Source organism: Python bivittatus, unplaced genomic scaffold, assembly GCF_059951505.1.
Source record: "Python bivittatus isolate LINGU-HERP-01145 unplaced genomic scaffold, Pbiv_v1 ctg000310_np1212, whole genome shotgun sequence".
In the NCBI taxonomy this organism is placed as follows: domain Eukaryota; kingdom Metazoa; phylum Chordata; class Lepidosauria; order Squamata; family Pythonidae; genus Python; species Python bivittatus.
In genome coordinates, this window is record NW_028277054.1 from 12,699,616 (window position 1) to 12,715,167 (window position 15,552).

Genomic DNA, 15,552 nt, shown 5'->3' on the forward strand with positions numbered 1-15,552 from the left:
GAAGCAGTGGGAAAGTGGAAGAGTTGTTTAATCTCTTTGCCAGTAATTTCACCTTCCTATCTTTACCTTCATAATTTTTGGAATTCTGGGAGTTGAAGTCCACATGTCTTAAAGTTGCCAAGGTTGAGGAACCCTGATTTAAATGCCTGCATGAAAGAGCTCCACAAAGGAAGCACCTTTTACCCCAAACCAAGAAGTTAACTAGGTATATAACGTGGCACAGACGTTCTCCAGCATCAACCACGCTATTACTGTTGTCCTATGGATCTCAGGAATGAGAACTAGTACCATGGAAATCATCGTATTATGGTACTTTGACGTGTTGATCCAAAATGCAAAACAACTTGCCCCATGAGAGCCAGTTTGGTGTAGTGGTGAAGATGCTGGCCCAGAAACCAGGAGAGGGTGAGTTCTAGCCCTCCCTTAGGCATGAAAGCTGGCTGGGAGACTTTGGGCCAGTCCTTCTCTCTCTGTCCAGCCCACCTCATTGTTGTGGGGTTATTGTTGTAGGGAAAAGAAGAAGGAAGGAGTATTAGGTACGTTTGCTGCCTTGAGTTATATATAAAAAAAGCAGGGTAAAAACTGAATATTAATAATGCAGCTTTAAGCCAGGTTGCTCTCTTTAGCAGGAATAAATTATGCCTAGCTTACATGACTCAAGTTGCCAAATATCAAGTCACAATAGGAACACAGGGAAGGGAAGGGCAGATGTCCCCAGGCCAGGAAGCCATTAAAAGACATAGAGCAGCGTGTAAATTTCCAGGTGCAGCAAGAGGATTATGAAGAGGGTGGAGATTGTATCTCGAGCTCTTTAACACAACTCATAAAAAACTGTCCCAATTAACGTCATATAATATCCCTGTGAGCTCCCTTGGCCCTTGTGGGCCACAACCTGATGGGGTGGAATGGATGAAGAAGAAAGAGGAGAAGCTGGGTGAAGGCAGACAGTGTCATTTTCAGCATCTACATTGAAACCACATCTATGAGAGCTTTAGCTCTAGCTGATCCATCATTTTTAGATGAAATGTTGGGAGTCCCTTCCTCTGCAAAAAAGAAAAGGTCATCTGCAGGGCATTCTCCAATCTGCTTTTTCATTTGGGTGGCTGAAGCCAGTTTTGGCCTGTACTGTGGGTGTGGTGGAGATGAAAAATGGCAATTGGAAGCCAATATGATTGTTGAGGTTTGCAAGAGCAAAGGGGCACAGAAGGAAATAAGGAAGTTGTGTTACCACCAGCTTGGGAAACTGCCAGGGTTTGTACATTACCCTAAACCAGGATACGAGCTCATTTGGCTTTGCCTCAGCCTGCTAGGACTGAGAATCCAGACACTGTGGTTTGTAAACCATGGTTTGTGGCTCAGCCTGTGGCACATACAAAGCCAACTGCAGTTTACCACAGCTATTACAGACCATGGCTTAATGCAATATACAAATGCAGCCAGAACTGAAGAAAGGTGAGGGATGATGGGACTTGTAGTCCAGCAGCTTCCAGAGGGGCACAGATTGCTCAGTGCTAATCTATATGGAAGCAGCACTTTGGCAGAATGAGCATTTAATGGCATGAAATTGTAAGTCATTTGCTCTCCCATCAAAGTTCTTAGAAAACAATTTTTAAAAGGCATTTTGGGCCATAAAACAGGATAAAGTTAAAGAAGAATAAATGGATGGATGTTAATAGGTTTTTCAACTGCTCTGTTGCAATCTTTCCTTGGTGTTATTTGCCAGTTTGAGGGGGGGGCAGTAAAATGGTTGTTCTTTGTACCAAAAAAAGGGAACATGTGCCTTCATTTCAAGCATGTTACCATTCCAACCAAGAGTTTCTCCACTTAAAACTAAAATTACAGCAATGCAATATTAAAGTTAATATTTATTAAACCTGCTTTTATTGGCAGTTGCCTTGGTAGTGGCTCTTCCTTCTATCCTTCAAGGCCATTCCCCTCTGCCCTCCTGACAACCTGATATGGGCTGCTACCCGATCCTTTAACATGGAGATTTAGCTTGAGAATCTACCCCTTAGCTTCTGTCTCAGAAGAGGGTCTGCTTGGGCATGACACATGGTTCTGATCCCTGCTGAGTTGTGAAGTTTGCAACAATGGTCACCCACCCTGCACAGAATGGGTGAAAACAAAAGGACCGTCTCCCAAAATATTTTGGAATAGTGCTTCTGACTCACGGTTTGGTTTCAGGACAAAGATGGAAGCTGGAAAGCTATTGGAGAAGTCGCTGTAATCGATTTCATACTTGTCGTAGTGGGATCCCAGCAAGCTGTTGTAACCCTTCATCTCGTAATGCACAGGGGAGACCCCACAGCTGGAGTTCGTCACCCACATTGTATAGATATTCTTCTTGTTGCCCCAGTGGGTTATGCTCTGCCACACAGCACTGTATTGGCCTTTGAAGTACTCTTCTCTTACAAACTGGGTGGGCAACAGAGAGAAGCCATTGGAAGAGGCACATGGACTGCATTGTTCCAGTCAAGCTCTTTGATTCAAGCCATGGTTCTTGTAATCATATCTACTGAAAAACCACAATTGGCTGAATTTGCTCAAGGTACTGCACCAGAGTTAATCCAACTCTGTTAATCCAACTGAATCAGTCTAGTTTAGAAGAAAAATCTATTTTCTGTTGACTGATGTAGATGAACATGTAACAAAACTAGCTGCATTGTTTGCAATAGCCGCAAGAAAGATACAAAAGCAGACACTGACAAATAGTGCTGTTAACATTAGAGGGGATATATGGAATTGATATGGATTGTTGTAATTTTATACAAATTTTGCTAAAACCTATGGTTGCAAAAAACTGTATAACTACTGTACCAGAATTCATGGCTTGCAAACCACAATATAGCTAGGCTCAAACATCATAGTAAACTAAAGCCACATGATGGCTTAGGATAATACAGTGTTTCTCAACCTTAGCAGCTTTAAGATGTGTGGACTTCAACTCCCAGAATTCCCCAGCCAGCATGGCTGGCTGGGGAATTCTGGGAATTGAAGTCCACGTATCTTAAAGTTGCCAAGGTTGAGAAACACTGGGATAATATGTGAACCCAGCCATGAGTCAAACCCAGGGGGGCAAAAAGGCCATGTCCTCTTTGGTGCCGTCAGACCCACCCAGAGCCCAATTTTTCAGTGTTCCCCCACTTTGTTAGAGTTTGGGGAGTGGGTTTAAGAAACAATGGGAATCATTATCTTTGCAGAGGTTTTGAGAACCTATTTCATACTTTAAATTCCCTGGAATCTCCTTTGTCTTCATCTTCTTTTGGAATGTAGCCTTGGCACGCTACATAAAAGCCTGGGTGGTCTTTAGGCTAACAGGAGTTACGTACTCCTAGCTGTCTTTTTCAATTGGCGATTCAGTTTTCTGGCAGAAGAATTTCCCATGGCTTATTTAATCCATACAGAAGTAATGATCGCTGGTGATACCAGGTGTTGAATTTGGCACATCTACAAAGAAAGCGTGAGCTCTACTATTGAATTATTGTGCCTTCCCCCAACTGGCACAGCTTTAATTTATAAGTGGAATGGATGTTACCCACCCATTCTCCTGAGTGCTTTCTCATCTAAAGGAAAACCAGCTGGGTAGCAGGTTCTTAGGAACTCATGTCACTCCTTGGACAGGTCAAAGAATAGCTCTATCTCCTACGGGTTTTTGGTTTTCCTAGCTGCTTCCAACCAGATAGCTGGTTGCCAACATCCCAAGTAGCCCAAGAAATACAGTTTCTAAGGCAGCTCTTAGGAAAGACAGGCTGCCAATGATTCAGATATGGTCTTTGAAGGCAGGCAATGTGGATTTTGAGTCTTGTATTAGCAAAGTAGCCAAACAACACTCCAAAGTTTCTTCCCCACATCTGTTGCATCACACTCTACCAGGCAGAGATTTGGCATAGGTCATCAGATGTGTCCTCTCTGTGACAAATGCCACTTTGAACAACCATTGCAGAAAGAGATTTCATTATTGTCAAGGCACAGCATCTGGGCAAAGCCTGCTTTGCAATTTTATTAGAAACTTGGCATGGGTAAAAGCAGTTTTGCTGCAGAAGGAAGTGACTGATTCACTAAGCAAAGGACTGGCTGAGGATCTGCCCGTGTGTTGTTCTCAATCAGAACAGCTTTTTCAGGCCTACAGGAAGAGAGGAGGGCTGGGATGTGAGTGTTTCCCACAGTCTTTTGAAAGAACTGGGGTTGCAGAAGGTATAGCAATTCTTGGAACCATCATGGATGGACTGGTTTCCAAAAGCAGGTGATCTGGAGAGAGACTGCAACTCAGTGACAGAAGATCTGCTTTGCATGGAAAAAACCTCCAACATCTCCAGGTGGGGTAGGAAAAAATATTTTCTGAAACCACAGAGGCTCACATCCTAGCCAATGGCTAAGATGGTTGTTTATTTCCTAAGTAAACTACAATTTAACCAAGTCCAGGTTATTAGCCATGATTTACAGATCACATTCACTGTGTTTACACAACATGCTAGCAAACCATAAAATCCACATTATGATTTTGCGTGTACTACAACAATCCAACCTGTGTGGTTAGTTTTGGTTTTGGCTTAGCAATTTGGGAGAATCTGGCCATTGTGGCCTCCAAACCATAGTTTATAGCTTAGTACAATGTATGAGCAAGTTACACCTTGTTCCACAAGCCATGTTTACAATTATTGTTTTGCATGATGGGTGAATCTAGCTCTTGGTCAAGTGCTGCCAACACTTGTCAAACAGGACGCAGAAAGCTACAATTTAAATAGCTCACTGTCCACACAAAATGCCACAACAAATTTGCAACGTGAACTATACTTTTCCCAAGTTCAGTCTTACAGGAATGTGTTTGGCAGAAGTGTGAAATTACTCACATTTAAAAAAAAATTGTGCAAGACATTAACATCAAAGCAGAAATAAAACATTTCATAGGGAGGAGTTCCTCATGTGTCATCCCAGTAAGAAAAGACAGAGATACAGGATGCCTGGTTCAGTGTGGACCAGCCTAGTTACCACACCACAAACTGGCAAATAACCCCCTATTTCTGCCCACTCCGAACCAAGTGGAGAACACTTTGTATTGCCAAAATGCTTCACAACTTTCATCTGATTTAACCCAACCCTACCCTGCAAGTAGTTCACATTTAGTCATAAGCAACTCAGGTTAAGATAACCTGGTTGTCACATCATGTTAAGACACAAGATATGTTCCCACAACACACTAAGCCATAAGATTGGTTTGGCTTGGCTACCATGATTAAAAACAGGCCACAGCTTAGCATGATGTTGGAACTCAACAGTAATAAGATTTGCTTGGTTTCTCCTTCATGTGTCATGGGAGCCCAACCATTGTGATTTGTGGACCCTAGTTATGGTTTAGCATGATGTGATAACTCAGATACTGTGGCCCATTTCACAAACCATGAAACAGCAGCTGTGTGAAGCTAGGCAGTGCCTCTTCCCAAAGATCATCCAGACAGCTTTCCAGCTCCAAGCACTGAGCTCCATTTTCTTCTCTAGCTGCTGAGCATTGCTGACTCACCTTGAAATCTTTCATGTCAGGAAATACTCCTTGTGGCCTCACGTGACTTTCTTTGGTGCCATTTAACAAGAAGCACTTCTGAATATTAACCACATTTTCTGTGGTTGCTGGTGTAATCTTGAACAAGGCACCATAGGGCTCTAAACACCCAAGCTGCAACGTCACCACCTGGCCTGCAAAAATGACAAAGTGAGCAACTGGTAAACAAAAAATGAAGAGAAAAAAATGTGGCTGAGCCACCAAGTACTCACTTTGCAGGCAGACTGGGGATCTCTGGCATTCCCAAGTAAAGAGATTATGTAGCAGGAAGTCACCCTGAAACTGCTTCTGAGTAACCCTCCCTTGTGCAGAGATCCCAATCCAAAGGGCAAAATATAATTTGGAGCATATCCACGCATGGTCCAAATCACAATTTCCCTTCAAGTCTGGATTTCTGTACACCCCCAATCCCCAAGATGAACAAGAACGCAACAGAGAAGACAGGCGCTTTTTTCTCCCACTTCTCATTCAGTCGGATGAAAGAGAAAGAAATTGTGTCGAAGGAGAAGAGCACTTTGGAGAAATTTTCCCCGGTGGAATGTGGTTTCTTGCACTCATTTAGCAATGAGGCGGGTGAAGCATTAGTCAAAGCTCTCTCTAGTGATCTGCAGTTCTCCTGGGCTTCCTACGTTTCCATTCAATCACAGGAAAAGATGTGAGGAGGAAATTCTCCTACGGGACTTTTTTCAGAGTGACATTACTGTCACTGTTAGAGTTCTGTCCTTGAGACAGCACTGGAGGATTCTCCTTCCCCTGGGGAAATTCAGAGAAACCATCCCAGAATTTCTCTGCAGACAAAATCTGGTGGCACATTTCAAAAGGTTTTTATATATATACATACATACATACATACATACATACATACATACATACATACATATTATTTTAGACTGCTTCAATACAATAGAAGTACAAAAAATTAAAAGGAAAAAAAAGAAGATAGAAAATAAGAAAAAAAAGAAATGTCTTTTATGTTCAATGGTAATTGAATGGACAAGCTGATTTTGGGTGAGAGGGGGCAAATCTGAAGCCTAAAGACACTGGTGATCTTGGGAGGAGTGGGAGAAATTTCTCATGGTTTTCAGGAGGTAGCATGTCGTTATTGTGATAAACTTCCTCTTCATCTCTTGTCAGGATCAGTCTCCCCTCCCCACCCTGAAAAATGCAATCAGTGCCCTTAAAATACTGCTGTTGTAGGAGATGAATGGTCTTGTGGCGGGGGGGGGGGGATTTTCAGCCCAGCACAAGGACAAATAGTGCAGTACCGGATAAGAGAATGCTACGGCTTCCTATGTACTTCTAATGTGAAGCTGATATATATACAGCTGTCTGAAGATTTCTTGGCATCAACCCCTCAGATCAGCAAGAGAGGAAGATTCTCATGGAGTCAGAGCCGTCAAGGTTTTTGCAATGAGGAGATACCAATAAAAGAGAACCCCAAGGACTCTAGAGAGGAGAGAAGCTAGAGTCTTGGAAACTGGATATGTGTACCTTGACCCTCACTTATCAGTGAGCCTGTTAAAGCAGGTCCTCCCTGTTCCCTTTGATCTTTTTTCTAATGGGTCTTGCTTTAATGGAGATACAGTAATGCTGGTACCACAGAAATGTCTATTTATTCTTGTTCTGGAATATTTTGGAAGTCACCATCTCCATACCCAGGAGCAGAGAATTCCATCACATGTAATCTTTTCCATTTGTTGTGTTCCAAGTGACACATTGCTCATCTAGCTGGCAGCATCTAGTCAACCTTGGCTGATCTCAGGAAATTAGGCTGGAAGAAAAACCGCCAGGAAATCCCAGGGCTTTAGGCTGGACTGGGAAGTAAAACAAAAAACAAAAAACCAGAAGAGCCTAACGGCAAGCCAATTCTCTGTTGTGGTCTGTAAAACTACTTGGATGTGTCCATGAAGTCATCAGACCTGATCAGAAGAGATTTCATGTTCCCTGACAAATTAGAGGATTATGCCTAAATCTGTTTCTTCCATAGGAATGCATTCATTAGGCACTGATGAATGCATAGGAATGCATTCATCAGTGCCTCTCCATATAGAGATGAGATAGAAGGCCACTAGAGAGATGGCCATATCTTCTCCCAATGAGTCTCCTGGAAGTCTTTATCAGTTGCGGAACTGCCCTTGTAGTCACCTAGCTCAGTTGCCTCCCTATGCTCAGTTGCAACTCTGTGCTGCCTGAGCTCAGTCTACAACCATGGTTTGGGGGGGCATCTCATACGTTTGGTAATGAATGCAGCTCACATGTGTGTGTGGGGGGGGGAGAGTGTTTTACCATCAGTTTGGAGAAACCATCACAACTGACTAGGTCCACATAACATAAAAAGCCATAAATCATGGTTTAAGTCCCAAAGGCAAGGTTCACCCATCACACAAAGTCCAAACTACACACACTTTAATGCAATTTGTGAACCAGATCTTAGCAGCGCCACTCCACTAATTTAAATTGGAGCCTTCTGCAGTGGAATTATCAAGAGTTGAACCCTGGACCTTCTGCATTCAAAACACATGTACTCTTTTCACTGAGATTCATTCCATCGGGTCTTTACCGGGCTTGAGTTTTCCTGCTTTTTCAGTGTTAATCATAGAACTGTGGAGTTGGAACAAACTGTGGGAAAGTTCTTTGGATAACCAAAAACCAGGGCTAGCTGAACCAGAGAGAATCTATGTTTGAACAGAAGGTAACCTCTTTGCAAGCTGGCTCAGCAAACCACCTTTTCTAGCAATCATGATGGCTAATTAGCTTAAGGAATTATATGTCCATCTGAACACACGTGCGGATGGAAATGCAACAGCATACTAGGGTGGACTACAAGAAGGATTTGCCAAAGATCAGGAGAAGGTCAAAGTATGTCTGATGGATAAAAGTACCATAAATCAGGATGACTATGATCAAGAGCTGACTGAGACCAACTAGACCACTCGGTTAACTGTCTTCTAGATTGTAACAATATTTCATGACAAGATTGATGAAAATCGGCTAGCCAGAGTCCAACACTTTCAGGTTATAAATTAGGAGACAAGAGGAGCTCTGGGTATATGTGTGTGAAGCGTGTAAGGGTGTGCATATAGTGTGTAAGAACTTCTCTAGTTACAGCTGTTTTATCTGCTGCTTTTTGCTTGCTGTTTCGCTCACTATCTTTTCCACCCTAAGAAATCTTTCTGGAATCAAGAAGCTACAAGACAACTTTGATAACTATCTGATTAATAATTTAGATAACCTCTCTGCTTGCATTAGTTGGGAAAATCATGTTGATCAGCAATGTGTACCTCTAATTATCTGTGCTGAGCTTGAGAAATCTAAAGGGACAATTGTATTCAAGCCTTGATCCAGTAAGCCAATGCCATTGTTGTAGTGTGTGCCATTGCCTTCTGTGGTTGCCCCCTGGGGACAAGGATCCCGAGAGGGAGGAATGTTCCCCCCTTTATGTTCCCCCCCTCCCAAGAGGGACCAGCCCAACCCTCTGCCATGTGCAAGACAACCAATGTTATGCAATGTAAAATAAATCTATACAATTTGCACAAACTATTTCGCTCACACAATTCACGCTCTGATGGATGAGATAGTCTCGCCTAACATTGCATCACCAACTAGCCTGCTGAATAATACTGATACTAACAATAACTTATTTTGCATTTAAAAATTAAGCACAGAACAGAAATAAAGGAATATCAGTTGCATTTGAATATACCAAATGCGAAGTAGATATATCAAAGCCATCTGTAAGGGAATAGTGAAATGCCAGAGAGGTAGCTACTTTACAATAAAAAGAATAGATCTACTTCATCTTATAAAACCTACTGATTTTATATAACTAATTAAATCAAGTAAAATTAAACAATACATACCATATCACACCCAAAAGGGCTTGTCACTAAAGCCAATCCAGAATTAAAAGTCCCCAGTCAGAGGAACCGTTCTGGGCGTTTTCTTTACCCAAGGCTAAATCTGCTGGTTCTCCCCTTTTATGGAGGGCACCAGCTTCTTACCATTATAGTATTCGATGCGACTCTTGTTGCCAGTAAGGTTGTACCAGACTTCAAATGGTTCTTCAATTTCAGCATAAGGGAGACTGATGACTCCTGCAGGACACAAGGAGAGACTTGGATAAATCAACCATTTGCTGTAGGTGGAAGCACCACTAAATTTAGGGTTATCTTCTAATTATGGAAACGGATATCAGACAAGCTTGTTTTATATTTACTTGGTTATTTACATTTTGAGGCTGCAAACAGATTCGAGGTTGGACAGATCCCTCATTCTTCTTGCTCAGAATGTGATTTTGCACTGGATGCTAATTCAAACAAGACATGAAGCTAGTGTAGATACCCTACACTGTTGATCCTTAGCATGTAGGTAGTGAGAGATAGACCATTGCTGAATATGGAGGCTCCAGGTCTAGTTCTCATCACTACTGGCCACTGATCTGCTGTCTGCCTACTTAATCTGTCATGGGTTCCAGGGGCCACCGTAATTGAGTGGCAACAAATTCCAAAAGAAGGTGAGAAATTAACTTTTTATTTATAGCGTTTTTGTTGAAAGCATTTCTATCCTACAGTTTCCCTGGAATGACTCCAGAAGAACTTACAGATTCAAAAAGGGACAGCCTTCTTTGAGGTTTGCAAGCCAAAAAGAAACAGCACAAAAAGAAAAATGGGTGAGGAGGGAAGAAGAAAACAAAATACCCCAGTGGCAATTCTTAATGTTATACAGATCTCCTAAGAAAGAAGCAGTTTATGGCAATAATATAGCAAAGGCTGTTAGTCTTTTTAATACAACTAATCAGAATGCTATATAGCAGATTAAAATTCTCCAAGCACTCAAGGTATCTCAGTTTAAGGATTCTGGGAGTTAAGTCCAGCACATTCAAACAATGCCAGTTGGGGACAGTGACCTGCATTAGCGTCATGATCATTATGCTAATTCTTTTAAGTTGTTATATCCAGAATGGGCATCATACTGGCTAATCAGTGACCTACATCAATAAAAAAAATCAACAGTAGCTTGCTCAAAGCCACCAAGGTGAGTGTTTGGGGGAAGTGGTAAGCTGTAAAAACAATTTGGAGGAAAAGAGGGGAAAATCCAAAATGTCGAGCAAAACCCCACAGGCTTCCAACAATCTGTCAATCTTTACGTAAAAACTATTGGATCTACTTATGTAAAAGACCTTCGGAAACCACTTTTTCCAAACTTTGTTCCTAACATTTCCTTAACGTTAACAAGCAATCTAGCTGAAAAAACAAGGGTGAACAGAAAAGTGGTATTTTCCAGCCCACAAGCATCACAAAGGAAAGACATGAACTCCACAAAGGTCTGTTCAATCTTAAACTCCTGGAGCAACTTTTCCAATTAGGCGGCAACACAAGAGACGCTGCATTGACAACTATTAATTTGCATGCCATTTTCTTGGAAGTAGGGCACATTCACATTCTGGGTGTTTTGAAAATGCGTTCAGCAATCTCTCGGGTTCTATCATGGCTATTCTAAATGCCTGGTGAGATGGGAACATCCATAACTGTTGTTGTGCAACTGCCTTGCTCACATATATTATGAGGAGGTAAATATAAATTAAACATTTAAGTTACTTTTTTTTCTCCAAAGCAAGCTGATGTGTTCTCCTATTATGCATTCGTGGAGAGCATTTTCAGCCTTACTTACAAAAGAGTTACCTCAATGAGACCAATCCTGATTTAAGCACCAGAATAAGCACATTTTGTGCACCCACATTCAGCCTTTTTATGCCTTTTGTATGATGGGGAAACGAGTCAAGACACTGAAGTCGCTGACCCATTTCTGTAACACGCTAAGACTTGCTTCGCATTAATCATGGGCTAGATACCCAGTCTGGGGATCAATAATTCATTGTTCCTGCACATGTTCTGACAAATCCCTCTTTTTCAGCTGGTCAGCTGACACATGACAGTTGATTTGGTTTCTACTAACACGGGGTCAAAATCTTCCTTGCAATTTTCCATCATTTTTCTTCCCCTGAAAAAGGGGCTCCTGGTTTTATTCCTTATTCTCAGGATGCATGGAAATGGTTTGAGAATTTCTCTTGATGGTGTTTTGGGGCTTCTTCGATTGCTGGTGCCAGTTTGGTGTAATGGTGTAGTGGTGCAGAGCCAGGAATACTATTGTCCATGTGTGTGCACCTTTTTTCTTCTTTAAAAGAACCTCCAAAATACATTTCCTTTCATCAAATTGAGCAAGAACTGCTAGGGAAATAATGAAGGAAGAATGTTTGGGATCAGGCATAGTTTTTATTAAATAAGAAAGCAGATGATGGGCCAACCCGGATCATTGCCATGCAGATGGCATAGAAACAGCTTTGCTTTTAAAAAGAATTCCAGTATGTATGTTTGCAGGTCTGGGTGAAAGAAATCCCAGATAAATTTCCATTCTGTGTCCTCTTCTATATCTGTCAGAGTATTCCAGGAATGTTGGGAAAAACCATGGTTCCAGATTATAGCTAACATATGGTTGAGGGTCTAAAACAGCTGAAGTAAGTCTACCTACCTAAACTTCCATATTCACCACCTTCTTAATGTTGCCTGTGAGAAGTTTGGAAAACTTTATTTCCATTTCTGATTAACCACCTCTTCTTGTATCAGCCAGACTTTAAACCGGAAGTTCAACTCAACTATGGCAACTTGAAACCACTTAGCTGTAAAACATGGGGTTATCCACGAGAGAGAGGTATGGATGATAAGCTAAGTCAATGTTTCTCAACCTTGGCTACTTTAAGATGTGTGGACTTCAACTCTCAAAGGAACTACTGATGTAGAAATGCTTTAGTTTTTCTCCTCTATTTCTCTCCCTCCCTCCCTCCCTCTCTCTGAGACAACAGGACGAGGTGGAATGTGAGGAGGATACAGAACTGTTCTAGCTCTCTGTTAGCATTTAAACAAGGAAATGGATTAACTTTTATTAAATAACTTAAAATGGATTGCAAACAAGTGCCCCTAATATTAGAATTTATCCAAAAGCTGTCAATCCTACCTTTCTCTGGCACTAAATATGCACCCATAAATTCATCACTTTGACAGATGGAGGTTTGATTAGGACTACGAGGCTCCCTCAACCCATCCTTCCATTCACACCTCCCAAATACCCCTGTCCTCAATTCCCCCCACTTCCAGAATATAAACTGGGAGGCAGTGCCCTGTGTTACCATGCTTTGATTGACAGTTCTAATAACCAGTCATCACATAAGCACCAGGAGTCTTTTGTTGATTATGGAGGTATACAAATCAATCAATCACATATGTGCCACAACTGACTCAGAGCAGTTGTGAGGTTGGTTTTATCACAGGTCCTTTAGATGCTCAGGGGTTTCCTAAAAAACTGGAAAACAAGGAAAACAAGAGCCTGTTTGAAAAAGCCTGGATCACAAATCAGTCATGAAGGAGACATGCTCTGGATAGGAGAAGAGGGTGGCTTTCAGGAACGAGAGGTCCTCCCATTGACAGTCCTATTTGTCCACACCTTGCTTTTCTCAGGTTTGTAATGGTTGATCCCAATCAACTTTGACTTGAAACATCGTCTTCAGGATTTTGTTCTGGTAAGGGGGGATGCATTGGGAAAGATTTAAGCCATCATGTTCATTCTAGTTTGAGGGAAGAAGAGTTGAGAAACCCCTGTAGAAGTCTACTGGACTCAGTTTTCTGAATGATAACAAAGGCAGCCTATTTTCCCAAATGAGAATCCATATGAACATAATAGATCAAAGCCAGGCATTTTGCATATATGTTAATCCTTTCAGGTAGTCCAGGGGAGAAGCATGACAACGAATACACTAGCTCTATCTTTATGGTAAGCTTACATTAACAGAATCTTGTAAGTCTGGGAGTATCTCTCCCGCCCCTTACTTTTACTCTCCCAAAAACTAGGGAGGGTCCCTTCTGAGACGCCACCTCTCCTCCTTTGAACTCAAACGTCGTTTATCACACTATTGCCTAGGCTGTGGCTCTTCCTCCTGCCTCCCACGGTCATTCCCACATACCATCACAATATATTGGGGATGCAAGTTGTTGGCTACATCATCCCTGTCCACCAAATGGTTTCTTTCAAGGTACAGAATAGAGGGGGGAATAGAGGGTGTCCCCCTTTCCCTCTCTATTCTGCTACTGCCTTGTACTTTAAAAGGGTTACGTTGGAGCAACCAAAGGCCTCTCCCTTTGGGGCTGTCCCTGCTAATTAGCCACAGTATTGTTTCTAGTTCTGTGTCCTTCTGCTATATGGATAGAACTATGAAGATAATGATTAGGAAATGGCCCCAATCAAATTGCACCCCACCAATGACATCATGCTCCTGGATGTCTTGCCATGTTTCATAGCCACATTTTTAATTAAAGCAGGTATTTTACTATATTTCAAGTCAAATTGTAATTTAACTGTGTTTTTAATAAACCACAACTGGGTATGCATAGCCCAGTAAGCCTTAAACTACAGGCTGCAGGATACTATGGTTAGATTCAAGCAGCGTACTGAGCCCAAAGCTGAATTTTAAAAATGAACTCTCCCAGAGTTTCCTCCTTAAAAGATGGCATGGAATGCTGAAACAATAGGGCAGAAGACAGGAGGGTTGCAGATGGAAAACCATGTCGACTGGACAAAAATTCCAGGCAGAAGAAAAAGAAATGATGTCATATAAACTTCCTCTGCATGCATTTTCCTTCCAAGAAAAATGTGAAGTTTGAAAACTGGGTAAATGTATGGTTTTTCAGCCTAGAGCAGTGTTTCTCAACCATGGCTACTTTAAGATGCGTGGACTTCAACTCCCAGAATTCCCCAGCCAGCCATGCTGGCTGGGGAATTCTGGGAGCTAAAGTCCATGCATCTTAAAGTTGCCAAGGTTGAGAAACACTGGCCTAGAGCAATGATATACAACTGGGATTTGCCACTCAGCTATTAACCTCTGTGCACCTGTGAGTTCCTGTGCCAAAACAAGAGAGACACTTTGCATGACTTCAAAAGGACCGTCCCTCTTGTAGAGGTAAGGGATAATCTGATGGCCAAATTTCCAAAGGCTGTTCTAATATATATTGGTGATTTTCACACTTTGATTCAGCACATTTAAGATCCTGTCCTCAGATAAATTCATTCCTGGAAAGATGCATGAGGCACAATAAATCTTTTTGCCTCTGGATCTCTCCTAAGATTTGCAAAAACTTACTCAGGTAAAAAGAAAAAAGGGGGAGAAGCTGAAAGCAAGACACTCCCCTGAGAAAATTCTGCCTCACTAGGTTAGCAGGATTTTGACAAGCTCCCCACCTGTTTTTATTTGGCTAAGGGGAAGATACCAATTATAGTCTAAGTTTTGCTTCCTGTCAAATCTTTACTGGTGCAAACTTGCATTTTCTATACACCCATAACCCACGGTAATAAAAGATAGCCTAAACTGGGTACTCTACTTCACAAAGATGGTTGCAAAAGATAGCATTGAGAAATGTTCATGAAAGAAAAGGCAGTATTAAGGGTGCACACTTCCTATTTCTAGACAGGCAATTATTTTCTTCTAGGTGATTGTATACCCTTGGCATGCAGTGAAACTTGAACCCTGAAACCTTGGCCTGTTCCAGCCCTTCACTGGTGGGCTTTCACGTCACGGTAAGTCCAAATCTGGATGGTTATTGGCTTAACATATATTGAGTGAACCTAGCCACTGTCATTTATAAACATGGCTTAGGGTGGGTGTAAAGCCAGCAAATCATTAAACAAACCATGGCTTTGCGCAGCATTTGAACCCGATTGCATTTATCTGAAAGTTTGATCTTTAACAAATTCAGTGGGACTTATTCTCAGGGAAATACATATAAAACTGTCTCCTTAGAGCAGGAGTGGAAAATTTACAGCCCTCCAGATGTTGTGGGGTTATAACCGCAATCACCTTTAACCAAAGGTCATGATAGCTGGAGCTGACGGGTCTGGAATTCAAGAACATCTTGAAGATTACAGATTCTCCACCTGTACCACAGAAGACC

General features: G+C 41.8%; 1 protein-coding gene across 1 annotated transcript in view; it reads right to left on the reverse strand.

Annotated features, from left to right (window-relative positions):
- The window catches only part of LOC103067487 (digestive cysteine proteinase 2-like), a 37,946-nt gene that overhangs the window by 11,865 nt on the left and 10,529 nt on the right, over positions 1 to 15,552 (reverse strand). Inside the window, exons 3-5 of the mRNA XM_007437864.3 lie at positions 9,559 to 9,651; positions 5,519 to 5,691; positions 2,172 to 2,415 (exon numbers count right to left, since the gene is read on the reverse strand). Coding sequence (XP_007437926.1) covers positions 2,172 to 2,415; positions 5,519 to 5,691; positions 9,559 to 9,651 — 510 coding nt within the window. The remainder of the gene's footprint in view (positions 1 to 2,171; positions 2,416 to 5,518; positions 5,692 to 9,558; positions 9,652 to 15,552) is intronic.